Source organism: Sceloporus undulatus, chromosome 11 (assembly GCF_019175285.1).
Source record: "Sceloporus undulatus isolate JIND9_A2432 ecotype Alabama chromosome 11, SceUnd_v1.1, whole genome shotgun sequence".
NCBI classification, from domain to species: domain Eukaryota; kingdom Metazoa; phylum Chordata; class Lepidosauria; order Squamata; family Phrynosomatidae; genus Sceloporus; species Sceloporus undulatus.
The window spans coordinates 2,892,976-2,915,512 of NC_056532.1; the positions used below are offsets into that span (position 1 = coordinate 2,892,976).

Here is a 22,537-nt window from a genome sequence, read left to right on the forward strand (position 1 = left end):
CCCAGGAGGTCATGGGTGCCAGGAAACCTCACTAAGCCTTGCTGCTAAAACCCAAATCAATCCATCTTCATTGTTACAGCCAAGGAGAGTATTGGCTGCTGCTGGGTGTCACTGACTCTGGTCTTGGGCTTTGGGCAGTTACCTAGCCTCCAGATCTGTATCAGAAGAGGGAATAGACTGCAGTGGTTCTCCTAATGTTTTGGACTTCAGCTCCCAGAAGTCCCAGCCAGCTTGCCCAAATGATCAGGGATTCTGGGAGCTGAAGTCTAAAATGGCAGAAGGACCCAAGGTTGAGAACCAACGGAACAGAGGGAGAAAAAGCTCTCCCTATTTCTGCATGTCACAGTGGTCTCCATCTTAGGCAGGGCAGATACAACCATCACCTGTTCTTCAAGAAAGCTTGCAAAAGTGAGATGTACTGGAGGCACATGCAAAGGTGTCACTAGGGTTAGTGTCACCCAAGTGTGGTAACTCATGAGGTCACTCCCATGGACCTCCTGGGATGTGATGTAGATGTGGAAGAGGGTCTTACTTTGGAGAACCCAGCATCCCGCCGCCACCATCCCACCCTCCTAGCTGAGAAAGAGGAGACCCTAAGGTATATCATCCACCCCACCTTCCCTCCCTCAGCAGGCAGTATTTTATGCATCATACCCATTCCTCATTTGCCTCTTTCCCATACACAAGGACCACCGCCAAGAGAACAAGTTTGGCATTCACATAGAATAATGTCTTGGTCTTGGAACTTGGGTTCTTAGGGAAATGACTGATCCATAAAGAGACTGACAATTTTGGACAAAACGCAGGGCGCTCACAGTGTTCAGACGTCTTTCAGCAAGGAATGCAAAGAGCAGCGATGGCTAAATTTGTTTAATTTAGTGGTTCCCAAACTGTGCCCTTTAAGAAGAGATTTTGGACTTCAGCTCCCAGAAGCCTTAGCCATGTTGGCCAATAAATTGGGATGCTGGGAGCTGAAGTCCAGAATCTCTTAAAGAGCACAATTTGTGGACCACTGGTTCAATTTACTGCTTGGGAAGGTCATACAGCAGCCACTCAAATCCTTATTTAACAAGCAGGGAGTTGTGAGATAAAAACTTGCAAGAGTAAATGTTGAGTAGCAAACTACAGCCAGTTGAGGTCTGATGGTTTCACCCCTGGGTAGGTCACCCTCTACCCAGTTTGTCCAAAGTGGGCATCAGCCACTGTTGCACATCCTTAACTCACAATGACAACATCAAGTCACAGAAATAAGTTATGGCTACACAGGATCCTGGGGTTTTGGTAACAAACCATGGCATGCACTCTCTCTTTAGGTCTTAGTCATTCCAGCTTGCTGGACGAACCATGCGGGAATGACTGGACAGAGCATACCAACATGCCAACAATGTGCCAGGATTCCCTGGAACATCATCTTATGTACTAAATGTAACCATTTATTAGACTCATTTTCGCCCACTTTATTGCCACAAGCTGGTTCCTCTATCAAGGTTATCCAATTTTCCAGAGGTGGGTGCAGGGGAAGCTATGGTTGATCTCCATCGCAAACACACTTACTTCAGCTCTTTCTTGACCTCATCATAATCCGCTTGCACCTTCAGTTTTTCTTCCAGTTGCTTAAAAACAAAACAAAGGATTAAAAAGAATATGATTTTGATCAGATTAATACTCAACACTTCGCATGCCTCCCCCTTCCTCAACCTCAAGAGTTTCGGAGGCATTGTTCGCCAAACAAGATAGCAAGCACAGAGCTTTATTGATTTACACCTTTATCTGCCCTGCCTGCGGACAAAAACAGAAAGGGAAAAAACATGCTACAGGATTCTTCTCAACTCAGTCGCCAGCCAACAAATGCCAGCTTTTTGAAAATGCCCTCTTCATAGGCCTTCTCCGAGGGTGACTGCCTCACTGCAAATCTTGTACGGCATCCGAGGGCGGCATGTTCCTCTCTTGTGAGGCTCTGCTCCTTACCATGTGCCCAATGTACACAGGACAGGGAAGGCATCTCTTATGTTTTTATATCCATGTTGGCACTCTGGGAGAGCCATGTCTTAGGGGCTTTACATGCAGAAGGCCTCAGGTCCATCCCTTAGGATCTCATGCTCAAATGATGTCAGATCACTGACACCCTTTTAGCGCAGGACTCTGGAAATCTGTGAAGGGCTTACTTTGGTTTGTCTGGGGCCAAATTTTCATTCCCATCACCAGCTTTGGGACATACCATGGAATAAAAACAAAGATTGGTGGGCTTTTCTATCTTTGCTCCGTCCTCCTCTGCAAGCTGCAAACGTGGAGAGCGAAAGGAGCAGGAAAATTTAATTTGGGGTTACTTTGGGTATAGGACCATTGGGAGGATGGAGCATGAAAAAGCCACTGCTCACCCAGGGTCAGAGGCAACTTCTTTGGCTCAACAGCATGGGATTCTCTTTGGCAATATATATAACCGACTTGAAAATCACATTTACACATGATGCCTATTTTCTAGTTCTCCTGGTAACAGTTAATGCCTGAGGGGGATGCCACAGAACCTGAAACAGAACTTACAATGGCCAAGCTAAGAAAGGTCTTTTTACAATTCTTTCATCTGCCTTTATCTCACCTCTCTCTCTCATCTCCACCTCCATGCTTCACAGACTGCGTCCCCAAATCACCCAAACGCCTGGCCATTCCCAAGACGAATGCTCCTTTCCGCATGTGGCAACCAGATGCCCACCAGTACAGAGCATGCAGAGCCAGCCCCTGCCCCAGAAAGGCAATGTTCTGCCTGGTGTGATCCAGCCATTTCTGCTTCCCCAGACCACAACAGTTGGGGCAAAAAGATTAGCATCGTTGTTATCCGGAAGAACCCCCGCAAAAGGCAAAGGGGAACAAAAGTTTCAAGCTGTGAGACATTCCGGAGGGACTAAGATCTGGCTGCCATGGCCGACGCGGTTCATTTTCAGACAAAATAAAAGGCATGTTTGTAATGTCACGCAAGGTCTAAAAATATACCCTCTGGGAGTTTCCAAACGCTGCATTAAGAGGAGCATGCGCGGGGGTGGCGGAGTGTCCTATGCTCAACAGGAAAACTAATCTTATCAAGAAGCTGATCCATATTCATTAACCTCAACATTTAGTATAAGGAACAAATGAGAGGACAACCACGTACCAAAACTGCATGCTCTGTCAGGTTCTAGCCTCAAGACCTGCATGAAACCATTTTACAATCTTTTCAGCACACCTGCAGACACACAGCCACACACCTCTATGTCCATTAATATTTAACCTTTTCCTTCTGGCATGCATACATTGGCTTTGGTTCCTACTACCAAACCAGGACTTCCATTCTAACAGTTGGCAAGTAAGTACATGCTGAGCACGCCATGTCTCTCTACCTCCCACACCAACACTATGGCCAGGCATCAGCAATGATTCAATACATGGCAGCCTTCTAGGGTGGGACCCACAGGTCAGTGTTAGAGCAATACTGCTAGCCAAACATAGCAGCAATGCCTATGATGACTGAAGCACAGCCAACTTCACATCTAATAGGGGGCTTCACAACAACAGCATCGCCTTAGCTTTGTGTCCTAATCATCCAAACAACCCAAAATGTTTGCTTTCAGGATTGGGAAATTTGTTTTTTGAACCGGCATGGTGTTGTGGTTCAAGTGTTGGATTCTGGATACCAGGGTTTGATTCCCGGCTCAGCCGTGAAACTCACTGGGTGAGTTTGGGCAAGCTACATCTTTGAATTCTACCCATATTAAATTGGTAACTGGGAGTTAAAATACAGTACTTACATCGACTTGTGCATAAGTTGACTCAGGTTTCTGGGGTCCATTGTTTTAACCTAAACTTCTAGACTTATACATGAGTATACACAGTATATTGAGGGTGCACAACAATAACCACAAAAGATGCAAAGGAGTGATTCTCAGGGTTCTACTCTGTGGGCAATGCCCAAATTCCTGGCACTGTCTATGCCAGATGCTATTCTTTCATGCTGCATGGATTTTCCCCCCAATAGCAAGGATTTGAAATTTAAAGGTGATTAACCGTGTGAACCAGTGTGAAGTTCTATACGGAAACATCGCCGACGCAGAAGGATATCAAAGGACAAAACAACAGCGGTGGCAACAAACAACCCCGTGATCCTGCTCCAGGAACAAGGCACGCTCCTCAAAGCAGCACCGCAGGCGTGAAATCGGCACTTTCCCCGTGCCACAGCCCCACCACCGAAAGGCATGTGAAGCCAAGTGAACGGAGTGCCCTGAGCGACCTTACTTTCAGCGTGCTGTTCTTGGCTGTCAGCTGCTGCTCAAGCTGGGAGATCTGGCAGGTGGAGTTCTCCCGGAGCTTGGTGAGGTTGCCTTGGAGTCGCTGCACGTCTTCGACCAGCTGAGCAATTTCGCGCTCCTTCGCAGCCAGTTCGGCTTCCAAGCTGGACCGCGTCAGCACTTCGATGGCCTGCTCCTAAAGAGAGACAGAGAGGAGTGGGGAGGTTACACACCGGCAACACGGCACCGGCAGCTATCCTTTCAGAGTGAGGTTCCCCGCACCCCGCTCAAACCATAGGCTGCTCCTGTAACATAGCATCCCAAATGTAGAGAGCTCTTGTAGCGCTAAAAGAACTAAAGAAAGAAGTTGGCAGCATGACCTTCCATAGACTTAAGTCTACTTCCTCAGATGCACTTCTGAGTTCTACTGATATTGAGAAGGTTTTTAAAGAACTGACTGTAAGTACTGGGTCATTATTACATTTCCTTCATGTGTGATCCCTCTATGAGAACCCGCTACCCTTCCCCAAATGGAAAGAAAGTGTTTCAGGGAGGACAAAACCTATCATGAGAGCTCCAGGGGAAGAGTTCGCTTTACAGCTTCAGGGGAAGGAAAACCTACACAGTGTCAGAATAGCAAGTCCTTCCGGCTCCCGCATGGGAGCATCCCTATTAGCCTGCAAACTGCAAGGGAGGAAAAAAGCAGCTCTGACATGCTTTGACCCAGTTGGAAGGAAAATAGTCCCCAATGGCCCTAAACACAGGAAGGCTGCAAGATGCGAGGCGAGGACAGCCTCAGTTCATGCAGCTGGAGACAGGAGGGGAATGAAGAAAACCTCATGCCCAGAGTCCAAAGCAGGGCTAGGGAACCCAAAGTCCTTCCAGAGGCTGGACTCCAGTCCCCATCAGCCTGCATCAGCCAAGGAATGACTGAAGTAGTCTTTCAAGAATATCTTGACATTTTAGTCACCCTCCTTTGGACACACTCCAGCGTCTCAACATCCCTTTTAAACTGTGGTGCCTAGAAGTGGACACAGTATTCCAGGTGAGGTCCAACCAAAGCAGAATAGAGTGGCACTATTACTGCTCTTGATCTAGACACTATACTTCTATTGATGCAGCCTGAAACTGCATTGGCCTTTTTAGCTGCCGCATTGCACTGTTGACTCATGTTCAACCTGTGGTCTACTTGGACTCCTAGATCCCTTTCACACGTAGTCTCCTTAAGCCAGGTGTCCCCTATCCTAAATCTGTGCATTTCATGCTGCATAGATAGCAATAACAAGTACATTTCTACACCGCTTATCAGGGTACTTAAGTGGTTTACAAGTGTAAGCTAAAACAGCATCAAAACAAAGCACAACACATGCTTGGGTGATGCCTCCCCTTCCCTTTGAGCCCAACATCTACCTCTAAGACAAAAGCAGGAACAGAGTTCATTCCAGGTAAGCAATCCTTTACTGTCCCCCAAGAAAAGAGGCTGGGGAATAAAGGCGGCAACATGGCAAAGGGCAATTCCCAGGGAGCCCAATTCTGGCTGTCTCCGAAAACAGCAGCTCTGTTGCACAATTTGGTGTACTTATAAGCTGGCGCAACATGGTGTGTGTGTGTGTGTGTGTTTGTGTACCCTGCCTCTTACCACGTCTGGCGCTTTCTGGATCTGGGTAGCCAGCTGGAGAGATTTGTTAGCGGATGAAAGCTGCTCCCTTAAGGACTCGGCTTCTCTTTGAGCTACCTCTGCCCTCTGAAAGAAATGAAAGGAGGGGGAAGATAAAAATTTTGGGGGGGGGGAGGTTGTTCCTGGGGGGGGGGGAGTGTACATTTGATATAACAACTGGCAATTATTGCGCGAACATTCATCAATTCATGCCCGACCGAGTATAATTGATTTTCCTAAACACTCAACCTAATAAATGATGGGGGGGAGAATCTCAGAATGTGATGGATTTTTATTTTAAACAGTACAAGGAAGAAATAATTGAGCGATTATGACAGTAATTTAACGCTAGGAGCAAGGAATCCCCTGCTGACACAAACGCTGCGGCCCACTGCATTTCCCAGGCTGGATGAATGCAAGTGGAAATGGAATCCTTTGATTCAATTGCCTTCTGTACTCCCAGCCAAAGCAGGCTGAGCTGCGAGATTCCTCCTGGGAATCGTCCTCCCGAGGAAACGCCGAATTAAGAGATCCTCGGCCCGTTTTCGCCTGGAAGAAACACAACAGGCCGGCTTTGTTTGGTTCTCGGGTTACCGCTTTCCTCCGTAACATCTTTCTTTCGTACGTAACAGGCACACAGATGACTTAATGAAACATGGTTATTTCTTTTCCCCTGGGGCAGCTGGGTAAATATGCGGTCCTCTAGATGTCCCTGGACTAGGACCCCCAGGTCAGTTGTGTTCAACATCAGCTGAGGTTGATGGGAGTTGGAGTCCAACATCATCAGGTAGAATCACAGAGTTGGAAGAGAACCCCTGCCATGCAGGAACTCTCAAACAAATTATCCCCGACAGATGGCCATCCAGCTTCTGTTTTAAAACCTCCAAAGAAGGAGATTCCACTACACTCCAAGGCAATGTCTTCCACTGTCAAACGGCCCTTACTATCAGGACGTTCCTCCCAGTGTTGAGGTGGAATCTCTTTTCCTATAGCTTGCATCCATTGCTCCAGGTTCTGTTCTCTGGAGCAGCAGAAAACAAGCTTGCTCCCTCCTCAATATGACATCCCTTTAAGTATTTAATTAGGATAGGTCATGGGTTCTCTTCCTTCTGCTGTAAGAAACCCTTCTGTATTCTCAAAGACATCGCAAGAGGTGGCTATTCTTGCCACCATTACCTGTGTGAAAGGATTCTATGGTTTACCTTCTGACTACAAGGGCACTCATTAAATACATGGTTTTTCTCTTTAATGCAAAAGGCATGAGGGACTCACCCATCTCTGCTAGCTTTTATGGGTGGGCATGACCTCTGGCTTTCCTCATTGGGGTCTGAAACTTTGCTTACTATAGCACAGCGCATCTCTTCCAGGAATAAGTGGTGCATAAAGTCAAAAGTCACAGCTGTAAACAAGGACCCTGGAACTTCTTCTCAGCTTGGCATGGAGCTGAGAAGTAGTGCAGAGATTGAGGAAGCGTGCAAGTGAATGAAGCTGAAGGTACTAGTTAGATCAAAACAAAATACACTTGTCCCTCCATATTCACTAGGGTTAGGGGTACAAGACCCCCGTGAACATGAAAAAACGGCAAATAACAAATTCCCAACAAAATCCAGAGCCTGGTGCATCTCAGGATCTGCATTTAGATCAGTGATCAGCCACAGGCTCATTCCATAGTTCTGAGCAAGTCATGCATTCTCTCATACCCAGCTTTCAGTGACCTCATTTTAATGGGCCTTTCATATTTAAAGTATGCAAGAGCCCTGTTGAAACTCCACTCAAAAAACCCGGTCTGAAGGTTCCCTTGGTTCTTTCCAAAGCTTCCTTGATAGCATTTCTCTTTTACAGTATATACAGTGCGCGTGCATTAAATGTGGGTATGCTATACGTGGCTTTGAGCTTATGCACTCAAGCCATGGGGAGCGTGCGGGGCGCAAGGGGCGGCGCGTCCCATTCAGATGAATGGGGGTTCACGCCCATGGTGCGCGGTTGCGCAGCCGTGCATAGGAGCCCTATTCAAGTGAATGAGGCTCCAGCATAGGCGGAGTTCGCCTTACGTGGGGGGGGGGGGTCCGGAACGGATCCCCCGCGTAAGGCAAGGGTCCACTGTACTCTACTGCAAGCCAACCTCATGTATAAGTTGAGGGCAGGTTTCGGGGGCAAAATTATGGATTTTGATACGGTCCTTGGATAAGTTGAGGGTAAAACTTAGGGACATGCAACAAAGGATCTAAATGATGAAGCAAAGAAAAACAACGCCAAAGAACCAGCAAAATTATGGCAGGCATAACTGTTGTGGCTCATACTAAAGGCTGGATGGAAGAGAGAGTAGAGGGAGGTCAGTGCTTCCAGGGCAGATTACGCTCTTGTCTTTCACCAGGAGATGGTTTCCTATTTTTCTGGCCCAACAGGCACTCCTTCCAGGGCCTGAATTCTGCCATTGGTTTGAACTGTGGTTAAGAAGAGAGCTGTCACCGCTCAAGAGCAGAGCGCATGGGTGGATGGACCGATTATATTTCACAAGTATTATTCCATCAGTGATGCTACTCCAAATAAGGGAAACTAGATATCCGGCTTATCCAGGATCTGAAACAAGGAGCCAGAAGAATCCACAGGGGCTTAAATACTAGGACCAAAACCTTACAACGAGACCTGGTCGAAAGTGGAAGCCAGCGGAGGGATCTACGAAGGGAAGAGAAGGTGGGAATGATCCTTCAGCCTGCTTGCAAGCTGCTTAAACTAAGTCCTGTTGGAAGGTTGATATCTGTTTCCTCTTCAAATGACAGTTTGCAGAGATGAGATGACGTTTTGTAAGTAAAATCAGAACCAAGTTCCCTAAGCCCATCTGAACAGGCAACGCATCAAAGTCATCTCATGAGTGAAAAGATGTCTGGGCTTTAAAATCCTACCTGATTTGCTCTTTCGAGGTCCGTCATGATCATCTCAATTTCATCCGACCTGCAAGAAAACAAAAGCAAGGACCATTAGCTTATGGGCGAGTAAAATAACCAGCGTTACAGAGACCGCACGCTTTGCCTAAGGATGTAACCACATTCGTACAAGGTGACACTGCAAAGGAAAGATCATTTAATTTCATCTTTAAGAAATAAAAACAATGAGGTTGGAGTTCATATGGTCCTCATGAGACGTTCTGGGTCATACAAAGAACCTGTAAGGCATAATGTTAATTCTTCCACCGTGACTTTCCGATCGTGACGTATCAAGTTAGTACAGCAAAGGAAACAGTGTATATTGAAGGAACAGTGTTTGCGGTCACTAGGGCAAAGTGTGGGCACTGCCAGCCTGCAACGTAGCATCTCAACTATGACCCTTCCTTCCGAGGAAGGACATTTTCTCAAAACCAATGGCATTTCTATAGGAAAGTAGGGAACCACATTCTTACGGCTGGGAAGTGGAGGAATAGGTGTCCCTGTGGTTTGGGGTGGTATAAAAGCAGCAAAGGCAGTGGTGGCACCAGAGCGGTGTGAGTGCGACAGGAATGACCACAGATTGGAAGTAATACATTACAAGTTACCAAGTCTCCCCCTTTCCCCAGCAAGGATACGTTTCAAAAGCCTACATACCAAACGGTAACAAGCTTTAATGAGTCTTCATGTGAATACCCAGTTAGCTTTAACATTTCAGATGGTATTTTGATAGAAAATGTCCACAGCTTGAAGGAATTTTCCTCCCACTACTAAAAGGTTTGTTTTCCTTCCGAGAAGTAAGCAACGCAACCAGTAAAAATGCAAACCTCAAAGAGCGACGGCGATCCATTGCTTCCCAAACGCTCCGAGGAATGATAGGGCTAAATCAAATTGGAGCATCCAAGGAAGTAGACCAAAGCCTACAAAAGCCCATGTTGCGGGCTTCTTTCTTTTGGTTAGTCTCAAAGGTGCTACAAGATCTTTCTACTAGGACTAAATGACTTTGAGAAAACCAACTTTCAAATCTCTGGGAACAGCAGACGGAGCCATGGAATGGAAGAGATCCAAAACGGTACCTATTATTAGGGTGGCAAACTGGAGTTGGGGGGTATTTTCATCACTCATTTGGACCCTTCGTCTGAGTAGGACCAGTCCTGTTTCCAATCCTCTTTCCTCTCACCAAGGGAACATCATCCCTGCCAGCTTCGGACGGATCATTTTATTTGTTTGGGGCCAACCTAATATCATCTCCCTTGTCATCCTGATACATCTTTCCTGCAAACCATCCCGGAGCACCTCGTAAAGCAATGCCAAACCCTTCAGGAGCTTCAAAGAGAACCTCCTCGCTTAGTGAGCCCAACACCCGTCGAGGTTATAAATGTTTCAGCTGTATTCTTTTTTTGAAAAACAAAACACTTTTAAGCAGAGTAATGAATTAAATTGCTGTAATGTTCTGTCCCGGGGCAAGCTGGAACAGAAATCCGGAGCATCTTCAAAAGGACTCGTTCTTTTCGCTTCCAAGGCCGAAACGCTGCATCAGGAGCTGGCGCTCGGAAGGCCTGAAATCGGTTATTTCACAAAGCCTCTAACAGCTACATGTGCCCTGTGCGCAACAGTTGGTTATAAAACCCGTCCCGGTTCGACTTTTTTTTTATGAGCCGTCACACCCAAGTTCCCAATATGTCATTGAGATGAACAGACAAGGCCAAGCTGGCTTTTTCTCAGGCTTCAACCCCTCGAGTGAATTCCGGCTCAATGAAGGATCGGGGATTTCGACATGGTGGCATCTAGGTTTGGCATTAAGAAAAGAATATACAGTGCCCACTGGCAACCGTTTGGTGCCAAAATATTTCACATGGCTGCCCTCACCCTGCCATCCAGAGGACTTTGAGGTTGCTCCCAATTGACTGGATGAGTCAAGTGGAGTTGAACTGAATCATAATATTGGTGATGTCCCTTTGGAAACTGTAGATGAGATTTCCCCTAACAGGCTCCTTCCAGATGTCCAACTACAACTCCCATCCTTCTCCAGGCATTGCCCATGTTGGGTAGGGATGGCAAGACCTGTAACCTAAGACACCTGGAGAGCATCTGGTGGTGGAGACCTGCTCAGGACTCCTAGAAACACAAGGCTTTAAAGGGAGACAATGATTTCTTGCCACCTTCAGAGCTGGAAGAGAGACATAGCCATGTTAGTCTGGAAAATCAGTATGCAAAGGAATCAAATTGAAAGATAGAAGTTGGTAGCTTGAACATTTGTAGACTCCAGCTACTTCTAAATGCATCTGAGGAAGCGGGCTCCAGTCTACGAAAGCTCAGGCTACCCACTTCTGTCTTTCAGTTGGTCTCAAAGGTACTGCAAGATCCCTTTGCATACTTTTCTTTAGTCTGTGGTTCATTTTCTCAACCCAAATTTTTATTTTGCGAGAACAAAACACACACAAGTACTATAGGAACTATACAACTAGAAGAGGAGATTAGAAACTCAACTACACAGAAAAATGGAGGTAGGGGAGGACAGAAAAAAGGGACATCGAGTAGAGCCATAATTAACATTAAGACAAAGTCAATAGTACCCATTTTCAAGGTAAGAGCAGATTCCCCAATTTCTTGGTCACAGGTCCATTTGTGTAAACACTGCGATCCTAGACATGGATTGTGTGGAAGTCTCATTCTGTTTAGTGGGCTTAATACAAGAAATGTTAGACTGCTGTCTTAATTTCAAACCCACTGCATTTTATATATTAGGATCTTACGTAACGGTGGACTATGACTGCGGAGATCAGGGTTCGATTCCCCATTTTGCCACAGAAACCTGACCTTGGATGAATCGCACACTCTCAGCCACAAAAGAAAACTTTGCTTTAGGGTCCCCATAAGTTGGAAAGGACCTGAAGGCACACAACAACAACGAGTCACACTTATCAGGGCTTAGTTAGCCTTTAAGGAGCTATGGGGATAATTGTGTTCTAGCTGGAACCAACTATAATGTTACCTCTCTGAATTTGTATCACTCACAAAGTTTGGGGGAAATAGAAGGATTAAACTAGTGGAGAATATAAGAAGACACAGAAGGGGCAAGGGAGATAAACTGGAGGAGAAGAGGAAGAGACAATGCAAAGAGAGTACGAAACGTCAGGAATAAACTCTTCTAGAACATGGCTACATAGCCCGAAAAACCCGCAAAAAAATATGGATGCCGACCATGAAAGCCTTCAACTTCACAGAAGAGAATACTCTTTATGCACCATCAGATCTGAACCGTTTTAACTGTCTGCATCACGATAATCAATCAGAGAAACCTACAGGTCTAACCTTATGCATCTCAAAAGAAATATCAATATGGGGGTTGATCAGCGCATGTTAAGAATCTGCTTAAGTCCTTTTTAGAAACATATGATTGATGTGGATATTGAAAAATATGTGTGTGTGAGAGAAGGGGGGGAAGCGCATGCACTCTGGAGCGCTCACACTTCTTTGTGAAACCTAAAAGCAGATAGAGCACGCCTTCAAAAGTGATAAGTCCAGATGTAAATCTCAATGTAAACTCGTCCCAAGCTTTTTAAACATGCTAGAAAATTCACCGGGGAATTTGTGGCAGGAGAGAGAACGGGAATAACCTCATGAACTGGAAACATGTCAGACTTAGAGCTTCTGTCCGAAGAACCTGGGGCTAATCTTCTACCAACGCATTCTGTCCTCCGACAGTAACTTCCTATAAGTCTTTGCTGACACCTGGAGAACTGGATGCTGGAGGATTCTCTAGTTGTGGACCCTCAGAAGTAACCTTTTAGAAGCTATTTGTCAGAGGTATAGCAATTTTGCACATGGAGGATCAATTTAGTTGCGGTGTCAAACCACAAATGATCAGTATGATCTCCATAAACTTAGAGGGCCCTTGGTATCCGCTGGGATTTGGTTCCAGGACCCCTCACGGATACCAAAATCTGTGGACGCTCAAGTCCCGTGATATACAACGGCACAATAAAATGGTGTCCCTTGTAAAAAATGGCACACATGGTGCCAGAATGAGAGTGACCATTAAAATTCCGGTCAAAACAGAACAATCAAGGATTAGAGATGTGGAGTGACTGGAGGCATGTGGGTTTGGGCATGGATGGAAAGAAGATGCTGGGCTCTGTGGTCTTAACTGGCTTTTTGTGTTCTTAGTTTTACTGTACAGTAAAGCCTTTTATGTTAGAGGCCATGGCCATATCTTGGGGCAGTGAGTTCTCCGAGTCAATTTTGGGCCTCCTTTCGTCTGTCCAGAACTAACTGTCAACTGTGTTACAAAGAGTTCACTTGAGGCAGTTCCAGATACAGTCGAAACTTGACATGTCGGTGCCTTGCCACTTCTTGCCTGCGGCATTTCCGAGGCGTAAAAGGTTTCTTGTACTTTCAAGGCGAAGGCCACTGCATTCTTTACAGGTGGGAGAAGGACAAACCTAACAGTGAATATACCTGAAATGTACCGCGGAGTCAACATTTATGTTTTATTAGTTGGACAGGGTAACATTATGGTAAGGGAAGGGGGGAAAAAGCACCCATGCAATATTTTCCCATTGCTGTTTTGTTCTTTTTATTGCTCGGAATGACTGTTAATATTAAGCCACAAGGCCTTGTAAAAATGTAGTACTAAAACTTTACGACCAGTTTTTTTGGCAAATAAAACCTACCTGCCATTGATATCGGGGAGCTGTGCAATTTGGTAAAATAACAGCCTGAGATTGCATCATGGACTTTCAGAGCGATGGCAACACAAAGGAGAGAGAAGACAGAAAAGAAGAGGAGCAGGGTTGTTTTTTGCAATTTGAGGTATAAAAACAGGTTAGGAGGACCCAAGCAACGCTACAGCCCTACGTTCCCAAGAACCAAAGTTTAAATCCCTAGACTCACAGGTTATCTACCCTCAACTGACCACCTATGAGACTCCGGTGGCACCAGTTTTATCATGGAGACTGACGTCTCCCAGGTCTGTCTGTGTGCCCTTCAACTACAGTCTAAAGAACATATGAGTTGGACAATCCTGAGCAGGAACGTCAACTTTTGAGACGGCAAAAATGGGGAACAGACTTCCCTTAAGTTGTTTTTTATGCACCATTAGCCATTTCCCCCCAAACCACAGGGAAGTCTTTCATTCGGATGGGGTTACTGGGCAGTTCAAAAGTGGGATCCTGCATGAACTGAGTAGGTCTGATACTCGGACATCAGAAACCTCTGTGACACAGACGGAAACTCCTCAGCAAGTTAAATCCCAGAAGACAGAAAAGTAGGAACACTATTCTATAAACCCCCCACCCGAAATCACAGTATGTTACCTTTCAGCTATCCATTAAGTAGGACTCCATTAGGTGGACCAGGACACGGAGCAATGGATTCAAGCAACACGAAAAGAGATTCCACCTAAACATTAGGAAGAACTTACTGACGGTGATGGTGGTGGACTATGCTGCTTCGGAGAGTGGTGGAGTCCCCTTCTTTGGAGGTTTTTAAACAGAAGCTGAATGGTCGTCTTTTGGGAGTGCTTGGATTGCATTTCCCTGCGTGGCAAACTGGGGATGGATCCGATGGCCCTTGGGTCTCTTCCAGTTCCATCATTGTATACTGTATACACTCAACTATAAGTCGACCTCATATATATGGCTCATATATATATGGCAGCATGGCTCTCACCATATTCTCACTCTCCTCTGGTCACCGCTACTGTAAGAGCCACAGGAACTTTTTCCTCTCCTTCACAGAGTGAGTCAGAGAAAACAAAAAACCATGTTAACTACCTTCCTTTTGGCCCTGGGCAGCCTAGCAGTGGATTTATTTTCCATGTGCGATAAAACACACGGCAGCATGAGTGCAGGTGGTAGTCTAACATGTGGCCTAAAGAGCCGTCAAGGTGATGGCAGGTTTAAGCAGAAGAACACCACGCTCCATCTCAAATGCTGCGTAATTATTTGGCAGCTGCCATTTTAAGGCGAAAAATAAAATATGCATTATTTATCCTACTGATAGGTGAACGACAATTTAAATGGAAATAAGAGGTTTAGGAATATTCCCGGGAATGACCAGTTGAGAGGCATCTGCTTAAAGGAGATGCATCTGAAGACACTTAAAGGAGCTTGGAGAAGTGAAGACTGAGAGGGGACTTGCTAGGTTTGAAAGGATGCCATGAAGATGGTGCCAGTTTGTTTTTTGCTTCTCCAAAGACTGAAACATGAAGCAATGGATTCAGATGACAAGAAAAGAGATTCCGCCTAAACCTTCTTTAGTGCAAGAACTATTTGGCTGCCTCAGACTCTCCACCTTTGGAGGTCTTTAAGCAGGAACTGGATAGGCATTTTTATAAGGAGTGCTCTAGCTGAGGATTGCTGTATGGCCTTTGCAGTCTCTTCCACCTCTAAGATTTTATTATCCAATGACACCAATTGGTTCTCTCCAAGGATGACTGAGACACAGGTTAATTTCAGCTGCATGACGTAGTAAATATACTAATCAGAGCAGTCACCCAAGGAAAGAAATACAGTCGGTCTTCTGTGTTGACTCCATCCACGGACTGGAGCATCCACAGATGGTCCTGCCTCATTATCGGCAATGGCGGCACATGTACACAGCTGCGCTGGCATGGCTACTGCCATGGAAACCCACTGGATGATCGTGGGCAAAAGTCATGCTCTCACGCCTCAGAGGATGGTAATGGCAATGAAGAAACATCCCAATACAACCCCGTCGCCTTAGGGTCACCGTAAACCAGAAATACTTGAAGGCATGCAACAACACCAATGGTCTTTATGCAATTTGCAGTGCTTGGCAATTTCACTTAAAATTAAAGCCACGATCTGTGACTATTTAGGATAAATTACATCACATTGAAATTTCAAAAAGAAACATGCTGTAACTAGTAACTAGTAGATACTTGAGTGCCCACGCAACCTGTGACATTTTGGCAGATAGCAATAAAGGGCGCTTACTGTTCCCTTGTCTTCGCAAACCCACCAAGTTACACAGGAGGACTCTTGCAAATGCAGCTTCAGGGATTACAGGCATGGATCTTCGAGACACACAACCAGAACAAACCTTTTGGGGTCTCTACCATCAGATCTGCCTTCCGCTGCAACCTCGATTGAATGTGAGAGATCTTTGCAACTTTCTGCATCAAGGAGTTGCCACCTTCGCACATATATACTTGTCCCTCCATATGTGCTAGGGTTAGGGGCACAAGACCCCCGTGAATACGGAAAAACCGCAAATAACAAAACACCATGTTTTTACCTGAGAGGACACCTCTTTAAGAATCTCTGAGTTCTCCAGCGCAACTCTGTGGTCAATGTCCGACAGACATTGACCACAGAACTGCCCTGGAGAAGCTACAAATGCCTAGTATAGTAGTCTTTCTAGGAATCTCTAGGTCTTTCAGTGCAACGTTTAGTTAAAGCTGACCCTAGAATTGCACTGGAGGACCCAGATATTCCTAGAGAGAACATATTGATCAAATCTGTGAATAATCAAAGCCGCACATATCAAAGCTGCAAACATGGAGGGATGAGTGTATAAGGAACAGAACGACAGAGACACAGTCCTAAACAGATTCACATCTTTTTCTGAAGGAAGAACCTACGGCCCTAATAGATGTTGACATTGCTTCCAACATCACGACTGAAGGGAACTGGAGGTGAGGATAAGAGCAGACCTCCATGATGTGAGTCCAAGCCCTTGGAACAACTGGCCTAGCAGAGGAATGTTGGCTATTTTCCTATAACGCACCACAGACTTACTGAAATAGCTAACGTACATCATTCCTGTAACAAGCAGTGATATTTTGTCCCAAGTCTACTGCCTCTTCTTAACTCAAGCCCTGAGCTTTTTTGGGAAAGGCCTGATCCCAGTTCACCTGCGGCACGCGCAACTCGGCCCTGCAAAGGAATGGCTCCCTCCCACCTAAAGAGGAAAAGAGAGATTAGCTTCCTCGCTAACATTGGCAGAAACAAGAGACACTTGGAACTTGGGTGAACTTTTCAACACATAGGGAGCAAACAGGCCAGCTTGGCAAAGCATTTCAGCGAGAGACGGAGAGAAAAAAAAGACTTGTATAAATATTCTGGTTTGGGACTGCTCCTTTCGCTGGTGTCAAATTCTGCCGCAACTCCTTTGAATTGCCGGAACGCTTTCATGCCGGACGGGGCTCTTGCTTCCCACCTGCCCCTTTCGACAAACACAAACTCCAGGGAGGCAGCTGGCAAAAATCTCTGAAAGGAGAGCATTTGTACCTCCGGTCGACCTGCTATGTGCCTAGTAGCAGTATGAGAAATCTGAACGCCAAAGGAGCCATCGCTTTCCACAAAGTGTAAGTTCAAGACAAGTTTGAGCCGAAGGCACCTGGTTTGCCAGGAATGGAAATAAGATCCCTAAGTGGGCACTTGGTCTGATTCAGTGTTCTGGGTTGAAGAACACGGAAGTAAACAGGAGGTGATGATAAGATGCAAAACATTGAACTCATCCTTAGTTTTTGTGGGTTTTTCGGGATATATGGCTATGTTCTAGAAGCCTTTGTTCCTGATGCTTTGCCCACATCTGTGGCAGCCTGAAAGATCAACAAAAAAACTATGGATGCTGGCCATGAAAGCCTTCGGCTTCACAAATTCCATCCTCTTTGCAACTCAGCATGTGCCGACCCCTGTTTGTGTTAATATGCCCCAACTGTGAGGAGTAAGGGTTCTCTTGCATTAATGTGATGGGCTTCAAGAGTGAGCAGAGGATTCTAGGGTGTGTAAGTGTGATTGGAAGGGAAATGTTAAAATAACGGAAAGACATTGGTCGCATGAGCTTTCGTAGAGTTTGGTGAGATGCATGTGGAGATCTCGCCACATACTGATTCTACACAGGTATATCTTTGCATTCTACCACTTATTATTAACAACAGGACCAAATTGTGATGGTGGAATATGAAGGGTCGGTCATTTCCACACCCCATCCAAGCAGTAAAAGGAGTGGTTACCTCACCTCAGAGTACAACACACCTCTACAGAGACACTACTCATCCATAGATGTACCCTCACGCTATACAACGGGGCTCTAGCTTCCTTCGACTTTTGCCATGATAAGAGATTGTTTCTTAAAAAACAACAACACAAAGACTGCAGAACTTGTGCAATTCTTGAAGATGCCCAGGGCAGTGCCAACTATGGGACAAAATCATAAACTGACCAGCTGGACCATTTTCCTTGTTGCCGGTGAAGTTTACACAGACAGCGGAGATTCGCCATGTCTGTGTGTATTAGCGGAGGCACTATGTGCGTGTCACCCCTTCCTCTTCTTCTGCTTCTCCAATCCAAATCACATCTGTCCTGCCCCCAAAGCCACTAGCACAGAAAGCAAAAGATGCACATGTCTGTTCCTGACATTGGAGTCAATATTGCATCAGGAGAAGAGAGACAGATTTTGTGCAGGATCATAAACTTCTGACGTTGCCTCCATTTCGGCCCCAATGGAAACAGTCCATGGGTAAGATGTATCATTCCCACTTTCGCCCCAGATTGGGACTCGACAATTAAACATCTACAGTTTAAGTTGGAAGCAACTGCAGAAGCAAGTCTATCTGATCTGTAACCAATGCCTTCCAATGGGAAAACATTCACATGGCCTTTGCTAAAAGCTGGGACAACAGAGCTGAGCTTATGGAGAAACTCTCCTCCAGTTTCCAGGAGAACCGATTACCTTTTGTTAAGCTATTTTTGCACCTTTGCGATGTCTTTTGGCCAAGAAGTGGGAGCCTCCTCTTTGTGATTTTTAAAGAATGTGCAAATGTGTTTCTGTGCCATCGCTTTAAAGTCAAGTTGTGCGTGTGATTCTGGAGGGCTCCGAGCAAACACTTTAAACACTCCTCAAGTATAAAACCCTGCGCCGAGTGCCATTAACACCTCTGTCGGTTTAGTATCTGGTCCGACTCTCCGCAGCGAACAACTCTATCACATTTTAAATGCACAAGGCTCCTTTTGCCATCCTGGGTGGGAGCTCTACAGATGTTTGTTCTCTCTCTCTCTCTCTCTTCTAATGCAGTTGTTAACACATTAGAAAGAGGCAACATCTACGATTACTTCCAAAGAAACACTGAAGTATCCATGGAGCCTTCTTAGCTATGCCAGCAGACATAGATGGCAGAGCCTGGAGTATAAACTGCACCTACTAAAGTATTTGCTGCCAGGTGGCAGAACAAGATGGCAGGGAAAGAAGGCAGTAATGTGCACCAGCTATTGATTCCTCAAATGAAGAGGTGCTGATGCTGAATGGGATATCCTGACTCACTTTGGGAGGACCCACTGTTCATAACTATTTGATATTGTTTGGAAAGAATCTGGAACTATTTGTTGTGCCGTTATTTTGCCTCTAGAATAGGCTGGGAGCTGTGACTAACCTGCGAGGTAGAGGTTAGGCCAGGATGGAAAAAAGCAGTGGCTGCAACTCCCAGTGATCCATGCTGGCTGGAATGATGGGAACGGTAGTCCAAGGTATTTGGAAAGCAATAGGCTGGGGATGGCTTCTGTAAGCACTGTAACAGAAATGAAGAAGACCTGGCTCTCCAAATCTTGCTGTTTGCCAAGAGGTCCAAGCCCAATGTGAAGGGTCGGGTGCTTTCCCGTTGCTGCACTACAAGACACTGGTAGAAATTAAAGACTACATTCATACATGCACATGCAGGATTCAAAGATATAGCCATGTCAGTCTGTAGAATAAGTATGTAGAGAGATCATATAGCACCTTTGAGGCTAACTGAAAGAAAGAAGTTGGCAGCGTCAGCTTTCATAGATGTGAGTCTCCTTCCGAAAGCATAGTCTAGGAGAGCTCATGCTGACAAAGTCTTTCTTTCAGTGAGTCTCAAGGGTGCTACAAGATCTCTCTACATACTGATTTTACAGACTGACATGGCTATATCTTTGAATCCTGCATGTATGAATGTGGTCTTTTTTCTTAAAAGAGGGGCAGAAAGCTTGGCTTTGGATCAGCCGAAGAACAGAGCAGATAAAACCATTTTGTTTTAGTACGTTAACATCTCTGTTTTGTTAGTCGCTCCAATAAATATATGCTCTAAAGATGCAATGCATCCTTCTAGAATCCAGAACAGGTTTCTCTGGATTGCCATTTGACACTCTATTATAAAAAGTGGAAGAGAAAAAGAACTCGGATGTGCTCCAGGGATCGCTAGTCTGAAAGGAAACCTAACCCAATTACCAAAAGAGATGTCCCACAATGAAATTGCACAGCATTCAGAGGCCTGCTCTTGCTAACTGGATCAGATAGACTTGTATCTTCCAATTCAGCACTCTGATCCCAGGGGCTCAATCTATTTTGGGCAAGGGATCGGATTTAAAGCAAAAGATTTAAGTTTGTTATTATGCAGGTAAGACAGAGAGGCACTGGAGACACAAGGCCACAGCAAGAGAGAACCTCACAACCCCTGATCCGATAGTTTGTAAGATGCCACAAGGCAGTTGTTTCTCCTGCGATGGAGGCGCACAGATGCCAACCCTATGGAAACGGTTAAGGCTAGAGGTTCTCATGCTTCGCCAGACACACTGGTGAACGAACAGCAAGGAAAAAAGGGACGGGGAAAAGGAGAGCCCGAAAGGGCCGTCATTCATCCAGTCTCCATGATGAGGTTTCTTGATCCATTGGATGACATTATCCAGTATTGTCAGAAAAAGGTCACTGGACTACATGAGCCTCGACTTAATGTCTGGCCACGCAGTTCCAGGATCAGTCGCAGTTCATCCTTTTGCAGGGAGTCAATGGTACTAGGGCTGGAAAGGAGTCCCAGCTTTGGGAAATAGTGGGGCATAACCCTAGTTTCCTCTGAACTGGACTGACCAATGATCTGATTCATTCTAAGCCCTTGAAAAGGAGAGGTGGGAAGGAAGGAAGGAAGGAAGGAAGGAAGGAAGGAAGGAAGGAAATGCAAAGAGTCAGCCACAGCCAGAATTCAAATGAGATTGTATCAAGGCATCAAGGCTGTGCAATTCTGCATTGTGGAAAATAACAATTAGAGCGACGAACGCCAAGCAGAAAAGCGGTTCCTCGTCTCGCTCTATGGGGAAATTAACTGCTCCATGCCAGGCAGAGCAAGGGTTAATGTCGGCTGACGTCGAGCGCCCTGAGCCTGTGCTTTGCTCACCGGAGCATTAAATCCGAAAGCTCCAGAGAGGACTGCGCAGAGTCGTCGCTCGCGCTGCAAGGGCCGGGGTATAAAGTTCTGCATTAAAAATGCATGTCACAGGCCTGCCACAGTCCTCCACTCAGGCTGAAAGGAGCGCTAGCGGGGAAGTATTAAGAGACACCCCCGTGCGCACCCTCTCTCTCTCTCTGGCAATTGGAAACATTCCTCAACAAACAGCACCTCGGGAAAGGAATGAAAGGGCAAACAAACCGTGAAAAGAAATCAAAGGGTTCAATTATCTCCCCCCCTTTCTCTCGGAAAAGGAGACCTTTCTGTTTTTAGGGCTGGTGGGCAGGGGCTCTCCGGCTGCTGTGCCAATCCGCTGTTTGGGGCAAGCAATACGTTCGCTCTATGGGAGGCTGTGAACATGCGAGTGGAGTGGAAGAGCAATGCAGGCCCAGGGATCTTTCTGTGCCCCCGTCGCATGGTCTCCCCTGCTCCAGGATCCACATTTCAGACTCACAAGATGGTCACCCCGCGACTGCGGCAGTAAAACTGCGTAAGCAGCGTCCGGAGCTGTAAAGCCGGTATCATTACTGGAGGAAGGTTTGCTTGGGAAGAACAAAGAAACACTGGGTGACATGCTGGGAGGGGTTGAAGAGATACCAACCGCAAGGCTGGGTAGGGTATAATTAATATGCGTTATTGACATGGCACTAAAGCATTAACAATCAGTGTGCAAAAAAACAGTGAGAACCCAAGGGTTCATGCTTGACTAACAGGATGCTTAATGCAGGATTGAGAGTTCCTGCATGGCAGAATGGGGTTGGACTGGATGGCCCTTGGGGTCTCTTCCAACTCTACGAATCTATGATTCTATGACAAAACTCTACATAATAATAAAGCATTTTAAAGTTAGATATACAGTGGGCCCTTAGTATCTACTGCGGTTTGGTTCCAGGATCCCCCGTGGGTACCAAAAATCCATGGATGCTCAAGTCCCATTAAATACAGTGGAGTACTGAAACTCTTTTACTATGAGATATTGAACCCCACCTCCGCTTCAGAGTCAAGTAGTTTGCTGGGATGTGTAAAAGAGGTGAAGTCTGCAAGCGGCAAACTGATCTGCCTCCAAACCAGACGGGGAAAATGGGTTCAAACTGTATTCGCCTACTGTGGAGGGCACAAGCTAGAAGCCTGACAGCAAAGCAGGAGCTGCTGAACCTGGCTCCTCCACTGCAAATGTGCTGAATGCCCAGCCTGGCAATATCTTCTGTGCATGCAGAAATGGGCTTATCCATGGAGAGTTATCGCATTTGGGTCATCACCTTGACCGCTAAATTTCACCACCTGGAGGAAGGCATTCCCAACATGGATACCCAAACTGACCATTGCAGAAAACTGCCTTCTAGTAGGTCAGGCTGTTTTGTCTACCTAACACTGCCTGCTCCGACTGGATGGCTTCTGGCAAAACAAAGCCTTCCCCATCAACCACTACCTCCCTGTTTTAACTTGAAATGCTGGCTCCGCTCAATCCGCCGCCCAGTCTTCTCTTCTTGTGCCC

The 22,537-nt window shown here is 46.0% G+C and overlaps 1 protein-coding gene across 5 annotated transcripts in view; it reads right to left on the bottom strand.

The window, feature by feature from the left end:
- The window catches only part of CUX1 (cut like homeobox 1), a 254,604-nt gene that overhangs the window by 75,954 nt on the left and 156,113 nt on the right, over nt 1-22,537 (bottom strand). For all 5 annotated transcript variants that reach the window (XM_042442697.1, XM_042442698.1, XM_042442696.1 and 2 more), the window contains exons 9-12: nt 8,817-8,865; nt 5,896-6,000; nt 4,264-4,452; nt 1,555-1,613 (exon numbers count right to left, since the gene is read on the bottom strand). In XM_042442697.1, coding sequence (XP_042298631.1) covers nt 1,555-1,613; nt 4,264-4,452; nt 5,896-6,000; nt 8,817-8,865 — 402 coding nt within the window. The remainder of the gene's footprint in view (nt 1-1,554; nt 1,614-4,263; nt 4,453-5,895; nt 6,001-8,816; nt 8,866-22,537) is intronic.